Raw genomic sequence first — 25,681 nt, 5'->3', positions numbered from 1 at the left:
TTGATAATAACAATTGACATATAAAAATATGTCAAAGAAGCAAAACAGAAAGCAAATAGCTGCTGATTTGCTTGTGACAGATGCTCTGACAGAACAAAGCACATAAAATTCCCCTAACACAGTGCATAGCTGTGTGATCTCACATGGGGTTGTAATGGGCAAAGTCCTCATGAGCAAAGATGGAGACAGAGGGAGCCCATGAGATGCTTTGTTACTACCTGTAGAAGAATATCATATAAATTGAATTGGTTATCTGGTCTAAGTAAGTCTTGAAGCTAATTAAGTATCTATGTGTTTCTATCTACAGAAATTTCTTCACTCTTCCAGTCAACTTTGTGTTTCTTAAGATGTAAAGAGATTTACTACACTCAACATTTTATGAGAACCTGATATTTGACTTTCTGCATGAATTCTGTTTCTGAGGGTACCAAAATAAGTAGATTCACAGTCAGGTGTTCTCACTACCATAATAATCAAATGGCATTAATTTCCTATATATTTGCCTGTTTTGTAATCAAGATCACAAGTGTATGTTCTAATAGTACATTGGATCTGTGAGAAAATGCTCATTGTATTTAGATCCACTAATGCAGTTAGCTAAACATTGACACAGCTCTGAAAACTTGAAGTGTATCAATTTTAAATATGTTCTTCCAAACTTGCATAACTTGTATAATATTTGAGTATGAATTTTAACTATGGGTAACTTTTCTTTTATAAAAGGCCAAGAGGAATCATTTATTATCATTTATATATTAAAATCCTGTTCAATACATTAAACTTCTGTAGGTAGTTTCTCTTTCAAAATAAAATTTTATTTTAAAAAATAAGGAATTTAAGCATATAGGCAGCCAATGTTCAAAAATGGGTCACTGTCTTTGCACATAATGACAAATATTTGAAAGTGGGAAGCTTAGAAATGTTAAGATTCATTGTTCTGACCCACAGAAACTTATTATCATTTCAATTTTACAATTCAGCATTTTGAAGTTTCCTAGTTATAATAAATCATAAATCCTCTCAGTTATAATAAATAGTAAGCTACTCTAGGTAAGAGACAGTGGTACGTTTAAAGAGAAAATGAATGGCATATGCTATAATCAAGAACAATTGGCAGACACGGCATAGAGCAGTTATTTTAAAGCTCATAGTCTCTTTCCCCACATCTCTTCATGAGATATGGGACGTATTCAAATACTTCAACAAATTTTGCCTCTAAAGACTTTGTTCCAGTGTATTATCAAGGTATCAAGGTAGTGGTATTTTTTAAACAGCTGATACCTAGTTTTGCCGAAATGATTTTAATAAAATGTTTAGTTTTATGTTAACATAGAAAAGAAAAGCAACTCTTACTTTAGGAATAATGGAATGAAAGAATAAAAGGAAGGTCTTCTATTTATTACTTTATGAAGTATTTTTTGAGAGAATACTGTAAGTCAAACATAATTCTAGGCACTAGGAATATATACATAATCAAGACAGAACTTATATTCTAATGGAGGAAATAAGCAAATAAGACATAAAAATACTGTAATTTATAATAATAATACATTTTGTTCACTTATCTCACATTTATTGAGCACCTACTATATGCTAGGGACACTAGTGGGTGCTTAAGATTCAACAGTGAATAAAAACAGATATCCCTACCCTTATGAGGCATGCACATGGATTCTATGAAGGAAATAAAGCAGAATAAAGTGGGATGAAGAGACTTTTTTTTTTTGTTGTTAGATGGGGAAGACAAGGGGAGCTTGAGAAAGTGATATTTTAATAGACTAGAATGACAAGAAGGAGCGAGATCTGTGAAGATCTGGGGGAATAGAATTCTAGGCCAAGAAAATATCAAATATAAATGCTCTGAAACAGACAAGAGGTTGATGGGTGCTAGGAATGCCAAGAGCCTTGATGCTGGAGCACAATGTCATGGAAGTGAGTGGCATGAGGTAACACCAGAGGGATAAAGGGGTACCAAAAATACAGAGCCTCACAGATCATGGTAACATTTCCAGATTTTGATCCAAGTGTGGTGGGAAATTATTCAAATTTGAAGCTGGTGAGTAACATGATCATATTTACATTTTTTAAAAGGTTCCTTCAGTAATAATATGAGGACTAGATCATGGAGGGAACAAGAGTGAAAGCAGAGGGACAATCTAGGAGGCTACAACGTTAGATGAGAAAAGAGATGTTGGTGACTTAGAAAAGAGTGATCAAAGTGGGTCTGGTAAGAAGTGACCAAATTGGGATATACTTTCAAGTTAGAAGACAAAATGATTAGCTGATGGATTTAATGTTGGTTGTTAGGGAAAGCAAAGATTCAAGGATCCAGCAAGGTTTTTGATCAGAGTAGTTGGGTAAATTGTGATACCATCTATAGAGACGGAGATCAAGGGAGAATTGGCTTTTTGATGGTGGGTTGGGAAATCATGAGTTATTTTTGAACATTAAAAATTAACGATACCCATTAGATACTGAAATGTCAAGGAAGCAGTGATATGTTCATTTAACTCTATGGTTTATGTGAGAGGTTGGGCTGGAGATAAATTTCGGAATCAGTGGAATTTAGATGAAAGCCAGAGTTTAACACTGGAAAAAATCAACTACAGAGAAATGAAAAATGAAAAAGACAAGAGAGGCAAAGACTGAGCCTTTGTCACCATAGAATTTAGAAGTAGGAAGAAGAGGAGTCAGCAAGAGTCTGGGCAGAAGCATTAGATGTTTGAATTCTGAAGCTGAAGCTTTAGCAGCGAAAGGAAAGAGGAGGGCCAGATGAAAGCTCAGAGGTGAGAAAAGCAAGATCCAGTGGAGAATAGAGAACAACTTCTTTGTTGTTCTCACTCTGGAGAGCAGAATACAAAAGGGAGAGAGACTAGAATTGACCCTGTAGAGGAAGGGAACAATAATAGTGAAGAAGGTTGTTATGCTTATCAAAGCAAACAATGATGGTGGCAGGAGGAGTGGAACACAATAGTTAAGTTAGGGAGATTCCTATGAGGCAGGAGTGTCCAATTTTAATGATGTTTTGATATTGGGAGTAAAAAGATGAAGCTCAGATTTAGGTTGACTGTAACATAGATTATTATTCTATCTTCTGTACTTCTTTTTAAACATTCCATAATAATACAGTTGTGAAAACAGGAAAATATTACTTATAACCCCAACTAGCTTAACAGAAATACTAATATTCTTTCCACATTTCAATAGTATGCTTGCATATAATTTTACAATGTGGTTATCCTAATAAACACACACATCTCTTTTTTTGTTCAATTTACATTATGCCATAAGCGCTTCTATGTTGCTTCATAATATCTATAATTACCATTTAAATGAAAACATATTATTTCATAGACCATAAGTAATTATTTAATTTACTATTTCTCCCTATTTTAACAATGCTTCCAATATCTAATCATTGTTACTAGCGGTACATGCTCATGAACATGTATTTTTATTTTTGAATTATCTCTGCAGGATATATTTGAAGATGCTGAAAACACATAAATATCACCAACTGCTTTCTAAACATTTTGCCAATAGACAGTTCTCTCAGGAATATGCCAGTGTACCAGGTTTACCACAACCTCAATGGAATTAAGTAGTTTTCTTAAAAATATCTTCTGACTGAATCTGTATGAATTTCAATCTCAGTATTATTTTAATGGTATGTTTCATATCTAGTGACAATAATGGCTTACCTATCTAAATACTATCCTTGTTGCTAAGCATTTATATGAAGACTTAAGTTACTTAATTTTTTCCTCAGACAGCTGTATAGGTTTCTTATATAATAACATTATTTGTTAATAATGAGTTCCTCTGAAAAACTTTCCTAAGACTTAAAATAAACACACACACACACACACACACACACACACACACACACACACACACACAATCTGGAATAAAAAGATAAAGATCTGTTTCCTAGTTTTGGTATTTACTGGTTAGGTTAGAATCCTGGCCCTTGTTTATAAATTGTGCTTTCGAGCTAACATGAGTTTAAAGCCCTATTTTTTCAATATTTCACAGTATTATGAGTTTGGGGTTCAAGTAAGTTAACATACATGTAAATGTTTAAGTAGAAAACTGTAATTTTGGTGATATTATTATTTGAGCATTTCAACTGAGCATTTGGGGGTGAGGGAGACTGTGTAATTCTTGACATTATTGAAGCCGTAACAGATGGTGTCTGTCTCCTGCTTATACACCACATCTGTCTTATGCTCAGTGAACAGGACAATGCATATGATGTTGATACTTTTAAATAAATATATGTAGATATATTTAAATTTTAATTGTCGATTTAATCAACAGAAGCAAAAGCATAAACATAAATTCATGAAGTTTAAGAATTACATTAGAATTCCCTGACATGTTTAATACCCATTTTAGCTTTTCATATACTATAATATAAAAGAAGTAGGAGAACCCATACAATGTTTCCAGCACTAAAACACCCAGTATGTAAATATTATTTTTGATGGCACTTGAAGAATACAAATTAATCATGCAGTAATTTTTATGCCAGACTAATAACTTAATGATAACCAAATTGGACTTTCACACCTTTAATGATGGTTTAAAAAAATCATCTGAAAGTTGATGAAATTGGAAATGACTCACGATTCTAGATAATCAGTAAGATACATTATCATTTATAAAATAAGACAGATGATAGCTACACTTACTATGGTAGCACTATATAAAATACAGAATTGGCAAATTACTATGTTGTACACCCGAAACTAATATAACACTGTACATCAACTATACTTCACTAATAAAAATTTTTGAAAAATAACATGTTAATTGGAACAACAACAAAAAAGGCTTTCCAACTTAGTCGATGATAATATAGAAAGGATGACATGTTATATTCTACAGGGAAAAAGAAAAGTTTCTTCACTAATAGGTATTTACGATGCAGGTGTTCATGTTCCTCACTAAATATTTAAGCAATATTATAATTACCAAAGATAAATTAATTCACAGAGACATAATTATTATTTTCTCTTATCTTTCTTTTGTCCTAAGTATTTGCCAAACACAGATGCTGCATTCATCCAAATTATACACTAAGAAATGGCTTCTGCCAAAGCACAGAAGAACTCCTCTGATGGCTTTATTTCCATCACACCTTCCCTCATCTGAATGTCTTTTTTACTCCTTTGCTCCTCCCTTATGCAATGAATCATTCTGACCACTGGCATTGCCAAACAAATAGTTACAGTTCATTCTGCAATCTTAAAATTTTTCCAGTAACCATTTTAATTTTAAAATTGCAAAGCATTTAGGGAAATATAAACTCTTTGTTTTTTCCCCTAATTGCTTTTCATTTAAATATAGATATTAGGTACACATATCAGAGAAGGCAACTGTTCCCACTAGTGTGTTTATCTAATTTAGGTGATGGAAGCTATTCAAGAACTATCTTTTGCTATGATCTTGGAAAACTCACTTGACAAATTTAGACTAAATACCACCTCAGCAGCAGTGACTTTAATGGTTAGCACCTGTGCTGAGAATATCATAGTCCTTCTGGACTGCCAAAAGCTGCATCTCCTTGTGAACTTTCCCATCCTCTAACTTATCATGAACTCTCATCAGTCTTAGCCATATGTTTCACATTTGTGAATTTATCACTCCCGTGTGCTTCTATAATCTGCACTTGTGGTGGTTCAGTTAAATTGTAAAACCAAAAATCACAGAGTGTAACAGAGGAATTGTTTCTGCTCATTCTTAATTGTGAGCTTGAAGTGGACATGGTCAAGAGCAGAATGTATCATTTTCCTTGAAGAAAGCTGCTGTGAAGAACACCTATGTCAGGTAATGATAATCACTTTCTACACAGGACTCTGAAACTGAGGTATTGTTCTTCTGTCCTTTCTCTCCCTGACATTTTTATATCTAAAGTATTCCTTGAATCACCTTCTTCTTGTCTTCTACCACTTTTCCAGTTGAAGCAAAGTCACAGTTCATCAGTGTTAGTGAAACAGACTTCTCAGTTGTCATCCTGTGTTAATCTTGCCCATCTTAAATCCATATTACTGCCAAACTGATCTACATTTTTGTTTAAAACATTAAATATTTCAAGTTACAGAAAACTAAAGACATTATTTCAAAGACCCATGCACTTATCACAAACACATTCTGCTTTATAGTTTCAGGTCATTTATAGTTGTAGCTACTGTGTTATAAAGCACTTTTATGTTAATAATAGAAATGCTTTAATATGTTGATGAGCACAGTACTTTTATTATCCCTGTCTTAGCTTGGGATGCCATAACAAAATACCACGACTGGGTAGCTTAAGTAACAGAGATTTATTTTCTCACAAATCTGGGACAGATCTCTCACAGAGGCTGGGAGCCCAAGATTAGGGTGCCAGATTGTCCAGATTTTGGTGAGAGCCCTCTTGCTGGCTCTCAGATGGCTACGTTTAGCTGTGTCCTCACATGACAGAAGAGAGAGAGAGAGAGAGAGAGAGAGAGAACCCTGTGTCTCAATACCATCACACTGGGAGTTAGAATTTTAACAAACTAACTGGGAGTGAGAATTTTAACAAATGAATTTTCAAGGGGCACTATGGAATCCACAGCAATTCCTATCTTAGAGAAAAGGAAACTGAGGTACACAGAGTACTTTAGGAAAAAGGAAAAAAGCACACAAAGTTTAAGTAATTTGCTTAAGGGTAATAAGAAGCCAGGCAGTCTAGGGTCAAAACTGACATTTCTAGCCACTATCCCATCACCTCTTAAAGAAAAATAGAGCATTACAAAAATACTGAAGTTAAAGACGTTCTCCTCCTTCTCCAGAGGCAATCACTATTTTGATGTTTGTGTATTCTTTCTCATCCTCACATATTTATATGTGTCCATGAATGTGTTTATAATATAGATGCATATATACCTATGTATATAATATATGTGTATACCCACCTACACCTATGTTACCCATATTTCTATAATATGCTTGTAAAAAATTTTAAATACATATATATGTATATATTTGTTTACATGAATGGCATCAAACTGCACCTATGTTTCCAACCCTTTTTCTTGACTGTGCTTTGTGAGTCCTATGTTTATTGAAAATTATTATTTACCACATTTACTTTGTCAATATTTCTCATCCTCAACATTCTGTCATTTCCTCCTTAAATCTTAAATTCCATGACTGGGGATTGTCATCAACCCTTTGAATACCTGCTCAACCTCCCTGCCCTCCCTCTATTTCATCAAACTTGCGTGTCATTACCGCAGAAGTGGGTCCACCCATGCCTGCCTTCCACCCATTCTGCCCGTACACCTGCACAGGTGAACATGAAGGACATAGGAGTGGTCTCACTTTATAATTATTATATTTGTTTCATATATAAGTTGAGAAACAATTTTACATTTATGACTGGCAATTAAGTAGCCTGTTACTTATAGCTTATATAAGTAACTATGGTTACTTATAGCCATGTTGGCTCTCCCTATTTCATTCAGTCTTCCATGCTATTTTGTGACTGTTTCCTACCTTCCCCTTTCTCCTCAAACCTCTAACATTCTAGTTTTCAGCAGGTGATGTCATGATCTATTTCCCTGAGAAAATAAAAGCAATTATGCAACAGGTTCTAAACCCGCCTATTAGAACACCTGTCCACATACCTGCGCCTGTGCTGTATGCACTTCTCCACTGCTCTCCCGTTCAACGACCAACTGGCTGTGTTTCTAAAGCCAACACTTTCCCACATATACTAGGCTTTAACCTGGGGCATTATTTCAGCAATTCTTCCCTTCCTCCTGTCTCGCACATTTACTCTCTCTACCGAATCATTTCTTTCATCACTACAAACATCCTATAAAATAAAAAAACAGAATTACAAATGTCTCTTGAGCCCACCTTTCTCTTCACCCACTGTCCTAATACCTTATTCTGTCTTTTAACAAAATGGTCTCTGACTCCTCTCTTTTTACTTGTCCTTGAACCCATACCAATCAGGCTTTCACTTAGAACACTCTTCCCAATGCTGCACCTGTCAAGATCACCAATGGCTTCATGTTTACAAATTTGAAGCCCACTTATCTTATTTAACTCATCTACACCTTTAGCACAGTTGGTCACTCTCTTTGCATTTCCTTTCTTAGCCTGTGTGGTTGATTTATTTTTATGTTTTTTAGATGGAAGAAATTACTTCTACATATTATGTGCTCATATTCTTGGCCCTCATTTTTGTTAAGATTTTTTAAATAAGATTTTGAAAAATGTAAATTGCAAATATAATTCTCTCATCAGCTTTTCTTTAAAAAATATATTTATTTATGTGTGAGAGACAGAGAGTGCATGAGCTGGGGGTGGGGCAGAGGGAAAAGGGAAGCAGACTCTCCACTGAGCGGGGAGCCCTATCTGGGGCTGGATCCAATGACCTGAGCCAAACCCAAGAATTGGACACTTAACAGACCGAGCCACCCAGGTGCCCCAGTTTTTTTTCTTTTTAAAAAACATTTTTGGTGATGCCTGGGTGGCTTAGTGGGTAAAACTTCTGCCTTCAGGTCAGGTCATGATCTTAGGATCCTAGGATCAAGTCCCACATCGGGCTTCTTACTCAGCGGGGAGCCTGTGTCACCCTCTGCCTGCCAATCCCGCTGCTCATGCTCTCTCTGACAAATAAATAAATATAATCTAAAAAAAAAATTGCTGGTGTCATTTTATTTTACTTTAAATATATTTTGAAGAATTCAAAACTGTGGATCTTATCCTTTATGATTAATTTTTTAAAGTGCCTTGTTTAAATAATGTTTCACTTTTCAAACACCCTAAATTCATTATCTATATTTTCTTTAAAATTAATATTTTTTACTTGAGAAAGACATAAAATATTTATTAAGTGAAAAATGAATTTTCCCAACATAATTTATGGAATAATGCAATTTTTTGCTGCTGATTTGCTATACAACTTATAATGGATATCAAGTTCATATATGCAATGGGTCTGTTGCTAAATATTTTTTTTTAAGATTTTATTTATTTCTTTGACAGAGACAGATCACAAGTAGGCAGAGAGGAAGGCAGAGAGAGGAGGAAGCAGGCTCCCTGCTGAGCAGAGAGCCCGATGTGGGAGTCAGAGGCTTTAACCCACTGAGCCACCCAGGTGCCCCTGTTGCTAAACTTTTTAGTCCTTTTCTGTATTTCTATTCCTGTGCCAATACCCATTTTGTTTGTATTACTACATCTTTATAACAAGAACTGATATCTAGTGAAGCAATGTCAAAAATGTCTCTGCAATTCTAGGACACTTGTTCTTTCATATATATTTTAGGAATATATTATGATTTACATAAACACCTGTTAAGAATTTTTGTTGAAATTGGTTAAATTGAATTAAATTTTTGTTATCCGGGTATCCTTATTGAGTTCTCCAGCTCTTATGTGTCAAGGTACTTATTCCAGTCTCTTTTTATGACTTTTAATACATTTTAAGAATTTCTCCATGTATGTCTTACACATATTTTATTACATTTATTTCTTTGCACTTCACAGTTTGTGAGTTTTGTAAATACATCTCTGTTCTAACGTATAGGAAGATAACTGATTTTTTTTCTTATGGTCTTGTTTTAACAATCTTGATGAACTCTTATTTGTATATTTTTTAGATGTTCTTATATTTAGTTGCATTCACTTTGTGTATAATTATATTGTCTGATAATAACACTTTATTTCTTTTTTATCTTGTTTTCTTATTTTTTAACTAATTATGTTACCATTTTTACAGACCATTATTTGTACCATTCTTATAGTCCTAGAATAAAAATTTCAATATCATGATTTTTAAACATTGCTACTTAGTATTTTTGAAGCTATGTCCATCAATAAAAATAGCCTAGAATTTTTTTCCTGTTTTAGAAAGTTGCAAGTTATCTTTACCCATAGGCCAAACTTATTTTCATTATATTAATTTAAATTTACTATCTGTATTTTTAGGTAAGTACATACATGTTCTTCCAATAAAAACTACATAATTCTTTGATTACTCTTTTGGCAGACTCAAATAATTGGCATCTGATATCCATTCTGCCTTTTTTTATGACAATATGTATGGATTCTGTTTATATATAATGCACATACATATATATTATCTACAATATATATGCACACACATATCATATATTTAAATATACACATGTACATACTATATGTATACCCACATGTACACACACACACACACACATATATATATACACCAATACATATCTAGCATGCATATATGCTGCCATCTGGACTAAAGAATATATTTTTCAGGCTGTCTTACAGCCAGGTGTGCCTATGTGACTAAATATTGGGCAAATAAATGTAGGTGGAAGTAATATGTCCAATTTCTAGAAAGTGTAGGTATGTGTTTTGGCCTCACTGCCCTTCCTTCTCCCTGTACTTTGGACTAAAACTATTTAAGCAAAATATTACAATCCCTAACTTGCTGGGGTGCCTCTGTGGCTCAGTCAGTTAAGCCACTGACTCTAGGATTCAGCTCAGGTTGGGATTTCAGGGTCATGAGATCAAATCCTACACTGGGCTCTGTATTCAGAGCATAGTCTGTGAAAGACTCTCTCTCTCTGCCCCTCCTGCTTGTGCTCTCTCTCTCTAAAAGAAATAAACTTTCTAAAAATTTCACAACTTGTTAGATTTGTTCATTTCTCCCTCTGGTTCCGTCAGTTTTGGGTTTATGTATATAAACTTTTGCAATAGATGTGCATACATTCAGGATGATTCTGGTGTGGTGAAATGACATTCAACATTATATAGTTTAAATGGAAGTTACAAGTCTATGTAATGACAAAAGTCCACTTGACCTGATATTAACATAGCTTTAATGATGTTCATATGGTTAGTATTTGCATGATGTATCATTTTCCATCTTTATCCTCTCAATCTATATCTTTATATTTAATCTATCTTTTAAAATATCTTTATATTTCCTTAGCAATTCAGGGTCTCTTATGGTTCCATATAAATTTTAGGATTGTGTGTTCCAGCTCTTTGAAAAATGCCAGTGGAATTTTGATCAGAAAGCATTGAAAGTATAGATTGCTCTAGGCGATATAGACATTTTAACAATGTTTATTCTTCTTATCCATGAGCATGGAATGTTCATCCACCTCTTTGTGTCTTCTTCAATTTCTTTCATGAGTGTTCTGTAGTTGCTCGAGTACAGATCCTTTACCTCTTTGGTTAGGTTTATTCCCAAGTATCTTATAGTTCTTGGCACTATAATAAATGGAATTGATTCTCTAATTTTCTTTTCTGTATTTTCAATGTTAGTGTATAAGAAAGCAACTGATTTCTGTACATTGATTTTGTATCCTGCCACATTACTGAATTGCTATATAAGTTCTAGTAGTTTGAGGGTGGAGTCTTTTGGTTTTTCCATATAAAGTATCATGTCATCAGCAAAGAGAGAGAGTTTGACTTCTTCATTGTCAATTTGAATCCTTTTAGTTTCATTTTGTTGTCTAATTGCTAAGGAAATGTTGGAAAAAGAAAAAAAAAACTGGGGGCATCACATTACCTGATTTTAAGCTTTACTACAAAGTGGTGATCACCAAGACAGCATGGCACTGGCACAAAAAGAGACACATAGACCAGTGGAACAGAGTAGAGAGCCAAGATATGGAACCTCAGCTATATGGTCAAATAATCTTGGACAAAGCAGGAAAAAATATACAGTGGAGAAAAGACAATCTCTTCAATAAATGGTGCTAGGAAAATTGGATAGCTATGTGTAGAAGGATGAAACTCGACCATTCTTTTATGCTATACACAAATATAAACTTGAAATGGATAAAAGACCTCAACATGAGACAGGAATCCATCAGAATTATAGAGGAGAACATAGGCAGTAACCTCTTTGACATCAGCCACAGCAACTTCTTACAGGATATGTCTCCAAAGGCAAAGGAAACAAAGGCAAAAATGAATTTTGGGGACTTCATCAAGATCAAAATCTTCTGCACAGCAAAGGAAACAGTCAACAAAACAAAGAGGCAACCCACAGAATGGGAGAAGATATTGGCAAATGACAGTACAGACAAAGAGCTAATATCCAAGATCTGTAAAGAACTTCTCAAACTCAACACACACAAAACAGATAATCACATCAAAAAATGGGCAGAAGACATGATCAGACACTTCTCTTAAGAAGACATACAGGGACGCCTGGGTGGCTCAGTGGGTTAAGCTGCTGTCTTCCACTCAGGTCATGATCCCAGGGTCCTGGGATCGAGCCCCAAATCGGGCTCTCTGCTCAGCAGGGAGCCTGCTTCCTCCTCTCTCTCTGCCTGCCTCTCTGCCTGCTTGTCATCTCTCTCTGTCAAATAAATAAAAAAAAAATCTTAAAAAAAAAAAAAAGAAGACATACAAATGGCTAACAGACACATGAAAAAATGTTCATCATCATTAGCTATCAGGAAGAATTAAAATCAAAACCACACTGAGATACGACCTTACACCAGTTAGGATAGGCTGAAATTAACAAGACAGTAAACAACATGTGTTGGAGAGGATGTGGAGAAAGGGGAGCCCTCTTACCTGTTGGTGGGAATGCAAGTTGGTGTAGCCACTTTGGAAACCCATGTGGAGATTCCTTAAGAAATTAAAAATAGAGCTTCCCTATGACCTGCAATTGCACTATTGCATATTTACCCCGTATTTATACCATATTTACATATTTACATATTTACCCCAAAGATGCAGATGTAGTGAAAAGAAGGGCCATCTGCACCCCAATAGCAGCAATGGCCACAGTCACCAAATAGTGGAAAGAACCAAGATGCCCTTCAACAGACAAATGGATAAAGAAAATATGATCCATATATACAATGAAGTATTATGCCTCCATCAGAAAGGATGAATACCTAACTTTTGTATCAACATGGATAGGACTGGAAGAGATTATGCTAAGTGAAGTAAGTCAAGCAGAGACAGTCAGTTATCATATGGTTTCACTTACTTGTGAAGCATAAGGAATAACATGGAGGACATGGGGAGATGTAGAGGAGAAGGGATTTGGGGTAAATTGGAGGGAGAGACAAACCATGAGAGACTGTGGACTCCGAAAAACAAACTAAGGGTTTTGGAGGGGAGGGAGGTGGGGGATTGGGTCAGCCTGTGGTGGGTATTATGGAGGGCATGTATTGCATGGAACACTGGTTGTGGTACATGAACAATGAATTATGGAACATTGAATAGAAAGAAAAAGATAAAAATTTAAAAAATCTTTATATTTTATACACATCTCATGCAAACTATATATAGTGGAATTCTGATTTTTACCTAGCAAGATCACTCCTGTCATGTAATTCAATCTATTTATAGTATATCTGGGTATTAGACTGTAGCATTTCTGTTTATCCCTCCTTTCTTTGATAGTTTTCTTTCTGCGTTCTTCAGGTTCAATGAATTACTTTTTAGGATTTCATTTTTTCTTATCTACTAGCTTTTTAGTTTTGCCTCATTGTGTGTGTGTGTGTGTGTGTGTGTGTGTGTGTGTGTGTCTGCGCGTGCATGCAGTGTGGTACATTTCTGGTTTGATTGGGTTAGGCTACTCATCCCGACAGCATTCATTTAAGTGGCACATTCTTTCTGTTACATGACATTGTCGTTTTTTTTTTTTTTTTTAAAGATTTATTTATTTATTTGACAGAGAGAGATTACAAGTAGGCAGAGAGGCAGGCAGAGAGAGAGAGAGGAGGAAGCAGGCTCCCTGCTGAGCAGAGAGCCGGATGCGGGACTCGATCCCAGGACCCCGAGATCATGACCCGAGCCGAAGGCAGCGGCCTAACCCACTGAGCCACCCAGGCGCCCGACATTGTCGTTTTTAACATGGGATCATACTGGGCATTTTATTGCCTGGTTTGGAGGTGGAGAAATCACCCATATTCCATTGCTAAAGCCCAGTCATATGTTACAATGTAAATGAATAGGAATTTAAGAAAACTAAATGAAATGCATTTAATGTAGAGAAGAAAGTGAGAAAGTATCCCAGGTGGAGGATAGAGCATGAACAATGATAACAATGTGGTGGTGCCGAGCCAGTGGATTATTTAAGATAGTTGTGATAACTAGTTGTGTTGATAGGCTATGTCCACATTACAGAGGTTTAGAAATTTAGCCAGAAATGCTGAGATTTCACTCTGACTTTGGAAATTTGGTACCTCAGATGGTGCAGAATTATCCACTCTCTCACCTATAACAGGATTATCTACACATCCTGTCAAATGGAAGTTGCCAACTCTTAAAGCAGGTAGAATATATTTCCTTGCCCCACACTTGGCCCTGGCATGTGACCTTCTTTGGCCAAAATAGTCTGAGCAATCACTACATATGCTACCTCCATGCATAAGTTCAAATATGATTGTATGGCTGAGCTAGCCCTCCTGAGTCTCTGACCTCTGTCAGATCCCCAGTAGGACCTGCATCTTTATTCTGGGTCCTGGAATGAGAAACCACTAGCAGAGCTATAGCTGATATTCAGATTACATACACCAAAAATGAGAAATAAGTACTGATGTTTTAAGCAAAAGTCAACTGATACCTTACAAGTACTAAAATGTAGTTTCTAATTTTTGTTGTTGTTGTTTTTGTTGGGAGGATAGATGGAAGAACAAAATTAGGTATTTTATGTATGCCCAGTCCCTCATATTTAAAATCTGTTTAAATGTCATCATTAATATAAAAAGATTATTGATGTGTACCAAACCAAGTACATGAATTATGCCACATGTAAGAGCTTGAAGAATGCAATGTGGCCTAACAGAAAGCTTTCAGGTGTTGACATTCTGAAGACTAGTGTTCATAATTCTAGCTTTGCCAACTAGTAGCTGTGACCTTCTTTTGCAAATCATGTAAACCTTAGTCTCCTTACTTCCAAATTGGAGGCAAAACATACCTACTTCATATAATGATAAGACATAAATGTGATCACATGTGCAAGAACCTATTTAATCCCCAACATGGAAGAAAGTAGGCATGTGCCCTTATGAAGAAAGTTGCAGAGGAGTGAAGTACAGAAATTGAAACACCTGATGATAGTTATTTAATCACCTGGGGATGCAGAGATTTCAACTGGAAAATTGGGACGCTACTTCAAAAGCATTTTATGTGTTGACTAATTTACGGTCAGGAGGCACTTTAAAACACCAAGCACCCAGCTTCATAATAGCATATTAATAGTGATAAAAACTAGCATGCCATGCAAATTCTAAATCTAAAACACGTTCTGTATAAACTCCCTTGGCAGATTCATTTGGCTCTAATAAAACCATTCATTTTCCATCTTAAGATGCAGTTCAGTGTTACTCTTAGCTATCACATAGCTATTTTATTCTACTCCAGGGAAGAATGCTTGAGTTGGATGAAATGGTGCCTCTGTGAGGTTACTATATATTCTTTAGTTAAACTGGTTGGCATGGAAAGGCTTAATTAGGAACTGTAAAGCATTTCCAGGATCTTTGGATAGATTTCCAGGAATACTAATTTGCATTATGATTTTTGAACTCTATATATTTATTAAAGGTAGATGGGGTTCCTTTTTTTTAAATTCTGTTTTTGCCACCTAAGAATGGGTACTCCTTAAAAAAAAAAAAAACTGTTACTAAGGTGTTTATGCTTTATTATTTGAATGCGTGTATGTTTTCTTACAAAAAATGAAATTAACATGTTACAATAAATAAAGGCAGAAGAGATTATTTGAGGATGAGCAAGTGTGTGAAATAATCAGCACCCAGATGTAAAAAAATCTGCAAAGGCTGGGAGTGACAGCTTTGTAGACAAACAGATCAGGGGTATGGGAAGGAACAGGCAACAATGACAAAAACAAAAATTGCATGTAAAAGAGAAAACTCTGAATGTGGGATTTGATTGTCTATAAAATGAAACATATGTCTATGTCAGTATAAAACTGAAAAAAAAGTTTTGCATTTCTCTGTAGATGCTGTTCAAAGAAAATGGAAACAAAGCTATATGGTATGATTCCATTTAGGTAAAAACAAAACAAACCATAGTGTCTTCTTCATATGAGAATGTGTGCTTACATATGTCTGTATGAATGAAGGAAAACATGCACACTATCCTGTTAGAATTAGTTTGGATATCTGTGTGGTTGAATGAGGACTGAGGGCAAAGAAGGGGGGACAATGAGCTTTGTCTTTTTTATCTTTTGTTGAGTTTCTTTATTTGTTATAAGTAGGTATGTATTAAGCTTGTAGTTAGAAAAAAATCTCAACTGTTAAAATATCTAATATATTTCACGATTTGCCTTCTTAATAAAGCTTTCTCTTCACCATAGAACCCTCAACACCTACCCTATTGTTTAATCTTCTCCATAGTCAAGATTCTCAAACACTGTTTCTGGTTCTGCTGCCTCCATTGCTCCTTTCTTTCACTCTATGCTCCCTCCAATGTCCTTCTACTCTCACCACTTAAAAAAAAAAAAAAAAGATTCTCACCAATATCACCAATAATTACCTTGTACTGAATCCAGCAGATTTTCTTCAGAACTCTCTGATACCATTTGGGACAGCTGATCATTCTCTTCTCTTTGGAACATTCTCTTTCCTTGGCTTCATTGCCTTTGTCTTTACCCACCTATCTCTAAGCTCAGTCTTTTTAGTATCTCTTCTTCTCCAAATTGACATCTAATTTCAGTGTAGCTCCCTGTTTCAATGCTGGCGCTACTTTTTTCCTATTGGCATTCCCTCCCCAGAAAATCTGAACTGCATTTTAAATTTTAAATGTCATCCATTTCTCAGTAATTTTCATATTTGATCTCCTGTCAGATCACCTGTCTGATTTCCAAGTATATCTATGCTTGACCCAACTATCTACCCAGGTGATTCTCATTCCAGGAAACCAGAATTTCCTTGCTACTTTTTAATTAGAAAATATATTTCATGGGGCGCCTGAGTGGCGCAGTTGGTTGAGCCTCTGCTTTTGGCTCAGGTCATGATCTCAGGGTCCTGGGATAGAGCCCCACGTCAGGCTCTCTGTTTGGCGGGGAGCCTGCTTCCCCCGCTCTCTCTGTCTGCCTCTCTGCCTACTTGTGATCTCTGTCTGTCAAATAAATAAAATCTTTAAAAAAATATGTCATTGTATTTTGATCCTTTGAAAGATATTTATCTATGTAGAAGAAATTTTTAGCCAAATCATATAATAATAGCTACAAATGCATTGCCTGCCCCTAATATTTTTAAATTTAAATTCAACTAATTAGCATATAACTCATTATCAGTTTCAGCGGTAGAGTTCAGTGAATCATCAGTCTTATATAATACTCAGTTCTCATTACATCACATGCCCTCTTTAATGCCCATCACCTAGTTACCCAACACCCCACTCACCTTCATCCAGCAGCCCTCAGTTTGTTTCCTATGATTAAGAATCTTTATGTTGTCTTCCTCTCTGATTTTGTCTTGTTTCATTTTTCTCTCCCATCCCTGATGCTCCTTTGTCTTGTTTCTTAAATCCCACATGAGTGAGATCATTTAATTGTCTTATTTAAATAAAGTTTGACCTACTGACTTACTCTGCTCATCAGTATACCCTCTAGTTCTATCCCCATCTTTTCAAATGGCAAGATTTCACTTTTTTGATGGCTAACTACTATTCCATTGTATATAGATACTACATCTTCTTTATCCATTCATCTGTTGATGGACATCTATGCTCTTTCAATAGTTTGGCTATTCTAAACATTGCTTCTATAAACATTGGGGTGTAGGTGCCCCTTCAGATCATTACATTTGTATCTTTTAGGTAAATTCCTAATAGTGCAATGGTTGAGTCATAAGGTACCTCTGTTTTCAACTTTTTGAGGAACCTCCACACTGTTTTCCAGAGTCGCTGCACCAGCTTTCATTCCCACCAACAGTGTAAGAGGGTTCCCCTTTTCTGTATCCTCACCAATACTTGTTGTTTCCAGACTTGTTAATTTTAGACAGTTTGACTGGTGTGAGGTAGAATCTCACTGTAGATTTGATTTGTATTTCCCTGATGATAAGTTAAGTTGAGCATCTTTTCATGTGTCTATTAGCCATTTTTATGTCTTCTTTGGAGAAATGTCTTTTCATGTCTTCTGCCCATTTCTTTATTAGGCTATTTGTTCTGTGGGTGTTGATTTTGATAAGTTCTTTATAGATTTCAGATACTAGCCCTTTATATGATAGGTCATTTGCAAATATCTTCACCCATTCTGTTGGCTGTTTTTTGGTTTTGTTGGCCATTACCTTTGCTGTGCCAAGCCTTTATCTTGATGAAGTCCCAATAGTTCATTTTTGCCTTGTTTAGCCTTGCTACTTCTTTTCACTTACCTCTTTTATCAATCACAGTCAAGGTTAAAATCTTCAATAAATATAAAAGAACATGATATTATTATAAAATAGCTAAAATATTTATAATGATAATGTGGTAAGGATAATTCTATAAGCATTTTTGTATTATTTTGTTTATTGCTTTTAATAATGCAATGAAATAGGCACAGGCATCACTCTAATTTTATAAATGAGGAAATGAAACTGTAGCTTTGTAAGTAAATTGGTGAAGTTCAGAATCCATGGTTGTTAGTATAATTCTATTGACCATTTCTCTTCAGTGGTTTTCTGCTACAGATAGGAAAAATTCACGACTAACTGACTTGGAATGGCCATGCATACTCTAATCCTTTATATGTATTGACTCTTCTATAACCATTATATTCTAGGACTAGTCTGCACAATTTGGTTATTTGAAAACTTCAGGCCCTGTCCTCTTAGAGCCTTTGTATACATGATTTTCTTTGCATAGAACAAGTTTCTTCCACCTTTCATCTAGCTAATTTAAATAGAGTCTTTATGTCTAAACTTTAATGTTGCTTTAAGGCAGAACACCTCTAACCCACTAATGTAAATTAGATATCTCTTACTGTTCTTTTATGGAGTATACACATGTACTCTGTATCTTTCATAGAGATTAAGTTACATATGTTTTTGTCTGTTTCATTTTTAGATGTAATTTTAACAAGGACAGGGACTGTTTTCTCTTCTTTGTATTCTGAAGATCAAATACAGTCCCTGGTAATTCTTGGAGGATTTCTTTCCCTCTGTGATACTGACTCACACACCTGAGTGTGTATGACTTTACTCATGGGAAGCATGCCAATTAAGCTCATTGTTTATGATCAGTTTCTAATACTACAGAGTTTGCCACAGTTGCTTCCAAAATGAGGACAGCATTTCTATGCAAAGGAAGTAATCAGCACAGCAAAGAGGCAATCTATGAAAATATGTGCAAACCATATATCTGATGAGTTAATACCCAAAATATATAAAGAATTCAGATAATCAATAGGACAAAAAATAAGTGGATTAAAAATGGGCAAAGGACCTGAATGACATTTCTCAAAAGATGGCATATAAGTGGCCAAAAAATATATGAAAAGATGCTCACAATCACTAATCGGGGAATGTAAGCCAAAACCAGTGAGTTAGTACTTCACACCTGTTAAAATTACTATTCTCAAAAAGGTGAAATACAACAAGTACTGCTAAGGATGTGGAAACAAGGGAATTCTTATACATTATTTGTGGGAATATAACTTGGTGCAGCCATTTATGGGAAACAATATGGAGGTTCCTCAAAAAATTAAAAATTGAACTACAACTGATCCAGAAATTTCACCTCTGGATATATATCCAAAGGAAATAAAATCAGTTTATCAAAGAGATATATACTCTCCCATATGTTCACTGCAGCATTATTCACAATGGCCACAATATAAAACAATCTAACTGCTTCCCATCAATAAATGGATAGAGAAATCACACACACACACACACACACACACACACACACACACACACACACATTATTCACTCATTAAAAAGAAGGAAATTCTGCCATTGTTACACCATGGATGAACTTGTAGGACATTACTAATTGACATAAATCAGACATGGAATGATAAATACTGCATTATCTTTATATATGTGAAATCTAAAAAAGTTGAACACATAAAAGCAGAGAGTAGAATGATATATGAGTTGAGACTTAAAGGCTGCAAAGGAAGCTATTATTATGTAGAACCCTGTTTCAGGTGGAAGGACAAGGGCAAGCAGAAGCAATCTGAGAGAAGAGTTTGTTGCTTCTAGGAGGATTAGAAGACAATGTGGGTGGGGACAGTGGTAACTAGAGAGTATTAAGAGTACACTCATCTTGATGAGCACTGAGTAACTTATAGAGTTGCTGAATCATTATATTGTATACCTGAAACTAATTTATTTATTTATTTATTTATTTATTTTATTTGACAGAGAGAAAGATCACAAGTAGGCAGAGAGGCAGGCAGAGAGAGGAGAGGAGGAAGCTGGCTCCCTGCTGAGCAGAGAGCCCGATGTGGGACTCGATCCCAGGACCCTGAGATCATGACCTGAGCCGAAGGCAGCGGCTTAACCCACTGAGCCACCCAGGCGCCCCCTGAAACTAATTTAGCACTGTATGTTAATTATACTTCAATTAAAAAAAATAAATATTTTTTAAAAAGATATATGGCTGAAACATGGTGAATTCAATGGGGATAGGAAGAGAATGGACACCTCAGGTCAAGGCAGGGCCAGAGTACATTATAGATTTAGAAAGTACTGATAAATCATCTGAATTTTATTAAACAACACAGTAGAAACAACAAAATGAATAAATCTTAAGAACATTCTGCTGAGATAAAAAACTGTGTTATGTAAAAGAATACACACTATTATGAAGTGTTAGGAAGGCAAACAAACAAACCATTGAAAAAAAAATTAGATCCATGGTTACATCTGCTTGGGTAGGGATGGGCTTTTGGGAAGGGCCATGAGGGGTCCTTTGTAGCATGATATCCCATTTCTTAATCTGTTCCTCAAATCTTTGTATTCTTGTTACAGAGAGCAGAAGGGCAATGCTGAAGGGACATATGTTATTACTGAAATCTCCTTGCTGTCCGGCCTTTAGGTGTTTCAGGAGTTCTCTGCCTAGTTCACAGTCCAGTTTGATGGCAAACACAATGTGTAGAATAATGGTGCCTTCCACATGACGCAGTTCACCTGATGGCACGGTAACAAGATCCAACAGCTCATCACCACTCTGTTCCTCATTGTGTCGCTTATCTAGCTCGTTGAAGAAAGCTATGATTCCTTCCAAAGCCCTCCTTCTGCTTCCCTTTGAGGAGAGAACTAGAAGCTGGTAGACCAGAGGTGGTATTTCTTGAAGATTCAACTTGCTGAACATCCTCAATACTTTTTCCACCACAAATTCCACCTCTTCTGCAGCCAGAGGGACATCCTTGAACATGGAGGTAAGTTGGATTACATACTGCTGATCCCATCTGCCAGAACACAGGGTGTTAATCAACTGCTTCTTACATTCCTCCCCACTCAGTTCACCTTTTCCATAATCTAGATTTTCCTTGTTGGCAACAAGGGCAGTGAGAATAATGGGTAATAACTCCAAAGACTTTCCATTTGTCAAGCTGCCCTCTTTGATAGCACCAACAAACTCCTTGGCCAATTTAACCAGGAATGATCCTGGAAAATTGTGCGCCTCTAGCATTAGTAATCCTATGATCTCAGATGCTACTTCTTTCTGCAAGTCCCCTGACTCCACTAAGTGGATACAACAAATGTATATCTTAAGTCTCCTCAGAGCGCCAGCCTCCTCAGAGCAGGGGGAACCTCTGAAGATGGCTCGCAGGAGCGCTCCTGCAGCTTTTCCTTTCACCACCTGATTCTGAAGAAGATTAGCCAGATCATCTTCTTTGAGGGTCTGAAGAAATTTCTGCAGTCTATCTGGTTGATTGGATTATACAAAAGTATGTGTGTCTCACTCATTGAATGCATTCTTAAGATTAATTTCCCCATATGTAAAATTTACTTCAAAAGAGAAAAATAATGATAAAAAATGTTGAACTTTTGTTGGTATGCAGGCTGAAGTAGTTGGGGGGCATGTATGGCTGTCTGCAACTTTCTTTGAAATATAAAAGAACTAAAAAAAGGCCATGGGTGTTGGGGAGACATAGGGATGACTAGATATTTAATAAAGTAAGTATAATGAAATGTTATAGAATCTAGATGATAACTATATGGGTTATTTCTTTGTCATGGGTTATTTCAACTTTTCTTGTATATTCAATATTTTCCATTAGAAATCCTGGGGAGAAGGAGGCATGAGTGCAAATCTACTGAAAGTAATGGTTGCTAGACTGAAGGACTCCCAATCCTCTTTAAAAGTAAATGTGAATTTTGAGTCTCCCATGAAGGATGCATACACAGTGAGCCTTATTCTGTACTTGTTGATTTTCTGCTATGTATCAATATCTGATAGACACTGAAGGACAGGAGTCAGCAAAGCAGCCATAACGTTTGTTATCCAGGGGCTTAAGATACATTGAATAATTACTTATGAGAGACAGGCATGCTTCTGCAGAAGTAGAAGGTACTATTTATTATGGTATATAACACTTTATAAATTTATTGACCATATTACACCATGGGGCATACTGGAATACAGGAACAATGGAATTCTTAGTGGTAATCTAAGTAGCCACCTGTCTTTAAGGGAGAAGTAGTGATTTGTTGTGTCCATGCCCATGTGTCAGATATCCCTGTTGAACATATTTCTTTGTTTCTCCAAAGCTGCAATAAACTGATATCTTAAAAAAAAAAAAAAAAAAAAAAACTCCCAAAGGTTGCAAACTAAGTACCAATAAAGGTTATTCAGATCAAGACAGATGTAGGGAAAATGAAAAGCAATCTGTCTTTGAAAGAGAAACTGATGAAGGTTAATGTAAATGTTAATGGCAGAGCTGCTTTTGAAGGTTATCCCACAGCCTTCAGATGAAAAGCCAGAGTGAGAATCTGAGAACTTGAAATTACACCTTGTATTACATGTCAGAGAATTTTAAAGTTATGATTATAGGAATTAGATATAGTTGGGAAGGCCTGAATCTTTGAAATTTATATATAGAATACTCTAACTTATAAATACAATATATGAAACATTTGGCATTAATATTAGGGTGGCTGGTGAAAGGTAGTTGGTCAACCCTATTTAATCTGAGAATCATACATATTTTTCACAGAAATTTTTCTGATCTGTTTTAAACTTTGGGACTCAGAATCCTAAACCTCAGTTACCTCATCAGAATATTTAAGGTCAGTACTATTCCACCTCCCAAGGCTGATTTGAGCATCAAATTGATGGACATCAATGAGTAATTGCTAACTGCATTCAAAATACAAGACATTATTTCCTATAAAATGTATTAAGTCTATAGAAGCTCCTCCAATTAAGTGTCCAAAATGGTTGTTTTGAATACCTGCCTCTTTACCACCATTTGTAAAGCATCTACCTGTCGTTTTCACACCTTCCTTGGGAAATAAATGGTTACTTCCTTTTCACATAAGATAAGTGATAAGTGATAAGTGATAAGAAATATCACTGTGGACATTCAGGGTAACTATTGAGAGATATGAATTTAGTGCCATTGTATTGACTGTAAGGTGACTGTTACTGTATATGGTCTCTGTTTCTTTCTGATCTACCACTTGTAGGCTCTCTCTTTGCTTAGAGGACCCCTTTCAATATTTCCTGTAGAGCTGGTTTGGTGTTTGCAAATTCTTTCAGTTTTTGTTTGTCCTGGAAGCTTTTAATCTCTCCTTCTATTTTCAATGGTAGCCTGGGAGAAGGGGATGGGATTATGGACACTGGGGAAGGTATGTGCTTTGGTGAGTGCTGTGAAGTGTGTAAACCTGGTGATTCACAGACCTGTACCCCTGGGGATAAAAACATATGTTTATAAAAAATAAAAAATTTAAAAAAAAAAAGAAATATCACTGTGTTCTAGCTCAGGGCATAGTTGTGTCCTTGTAAGTGAAAGTCACTTTGAACTATGAGTCTATCCCCCTGTCCAGAAGTTACTGATAGAACTATGTGTCTATCCCCCTGTCCAGATGTTACTTAAAATGTCTTCCAAGCTCCTTATTGCTTCCCCCAGTTATGTATGAGTATGTAAAAGGTTGAGGGAAGCACTAATGGTACACGTGCAGGACTGAAAATGCAGCAACCAATAGATATGTTCATGGGAGGGAGAAAAGAGGTTTAAAAATTGTTTTATGGCTCTTTAACAGAGACTTGAATCCCTGTTGTCTTTAACAGGAATCGATCTCTAGCTAGAAAATGACAGTCATTCATACATTTATTCATTCAGTTACTCATTCCATAGACAACATTTCAAAGGTAACTTATGTTCACCAGACATTGTGATAGAGACTAGGATACAAAGACCTATTTATGGAATTTCCTGAAAACACATTATAAGTTTGAAAAACATGACTCATGAAAAAATATATATCATTGAGAGATAAAAATAGATGAGCATGAAGATAATAAACATACTGTTATTAACACAAAATAGTACACAGAGATGGAACTTTGTCTTTTGCCATTTGGCTTCAAGGTATACCCACACCCTAATGTGTGGTGTAGTGTTCAACTAGAAATGCCAAGTAAAAGTAACTGCATAGAGGAGAGGCAAGATGGTAGAGGAGTAGCAGACTAAAAAGACATCAGATCCCAGGAGTTCAGATAGATAGGTATCAAACCATTCTGAACACCTACAAACTCAACAGGAGATAGAAGAGAAGAAGAGCAGCAATTCTAGGAACAGAAAAAAACAACTTTTGGAAAGGTAGGACTGCAGAGAAGTGAATCGGAAGCAACAGGAAGATAGACCATGGGGAAAGGCCAGGTCCCAGCAAGTGGCAGAGCAGTAGAGTACAAAATCATAACTTTTAGAAGTCTTCTCCACTGAGGGATGTCACTCCAGAGGCTAAGCAGGGATGGAGCCCTTGTGGAGACAGGGTGTTTTCAGAACCCACAGGGTCACAGAAAGATCGGGGGTGTCTGAGTGTGGCAGAGCAGCCAGGTATCAGAGTGGGGAAAGGACTACAGAGACAGAGGTGAGTGAGCTTTCAGATTGGGGTTACCTTAAACTGTGATCCAAGGCACAGTTTGGCCACTGATTTTCAAGCAGGGACTCCACAAATGACAGATCTGGGGAGACTCACCTTCCTTCTCTGGGAGGAGCAGTGTGGTAGGAATCTACTAGGTTTAGAGACTCCAAATGGGGCCATTTGCCAGAGATAGAAATGCTCAGTCACAGGCTGGGTGAGCTGAGAGTGTGGTCAGAGACCAGGGAGACAGGACTGACTGACTGCTTTTCTCTGAGGGTGCACTGAGAAGTGGGGCCCCAAGCTCTCAGCTCCTCTGGGCCAGAGATTGGGAGGCCACCATTTTCATTCCTGTCCTCCAAAGCAGGTATGGAAAGCATTAAGGGAACAAAAGCTCCCAAGAGTGAACCTTAGCAGATTACTTAGCCAGGTCCCCTCAAGGGCAGTGCAATTCTACCTTGGGCAAAGACGTTTGAGAATCACTGCAATGGGTCCCTCCTACAGAAGATCAGCAAGAACATCCAGCCAAGACCAAGCTCACTGATCAAGGAAAAGAGCAAACTCCAGAGCTAGGGGAAAGCAATGCATAGAATTCATGGTATTTTCCCCACGATCCATCAGTATTCCAAAATTAATTTTTTTTAATTTTATTTTTTTCTTATCCTATTTTTTAACTTTTCTTT

General features: G+C 36.2%; 1 protein-coding gene across 1 annotated transcript; it reads right to left on the bottom strand.

The window, feature by feature from the left end:
• Positions 1–20,745: 20,745 nt before the first annotated feature.
• Positions 20,746–21,810, bottom strand: LOC116599730 (Fanconi anemia group I protein-like). The gene has a single exon (XM_032359713.1). The coding sequence runs from the start codon at positions 21,598–21,600 to the stop codon at positions 20,746–20,748; it is 855 nt and encodes a 284-aa protein (XP_032215604.1). The 5' UTR covers positions 21,601–21,810.
• Between the last annotated feature and the right edge of the window lie 3,871 nt (positions 21,811–25,681).

This window comes from Mustela erminea, chromosome 9, assembly GCF_009829155.1.
Source record: "Mustela erminea isolate mMusErm1 chromosome 9, mMusErm1.Pri, whole genome shotgun sequence".
Classification (NCBI taxonomy): domain Eukaryota; kingdom Metazoa; phylum Chordata; class Mammalia; order Carnivora; family Mustelidae; genus Mustela; species Mustela erminea.
Note: the sequence above shows the minus strand (reverse complement) of the source record. Positions and strands in the feature narration are given on the sequence as shown.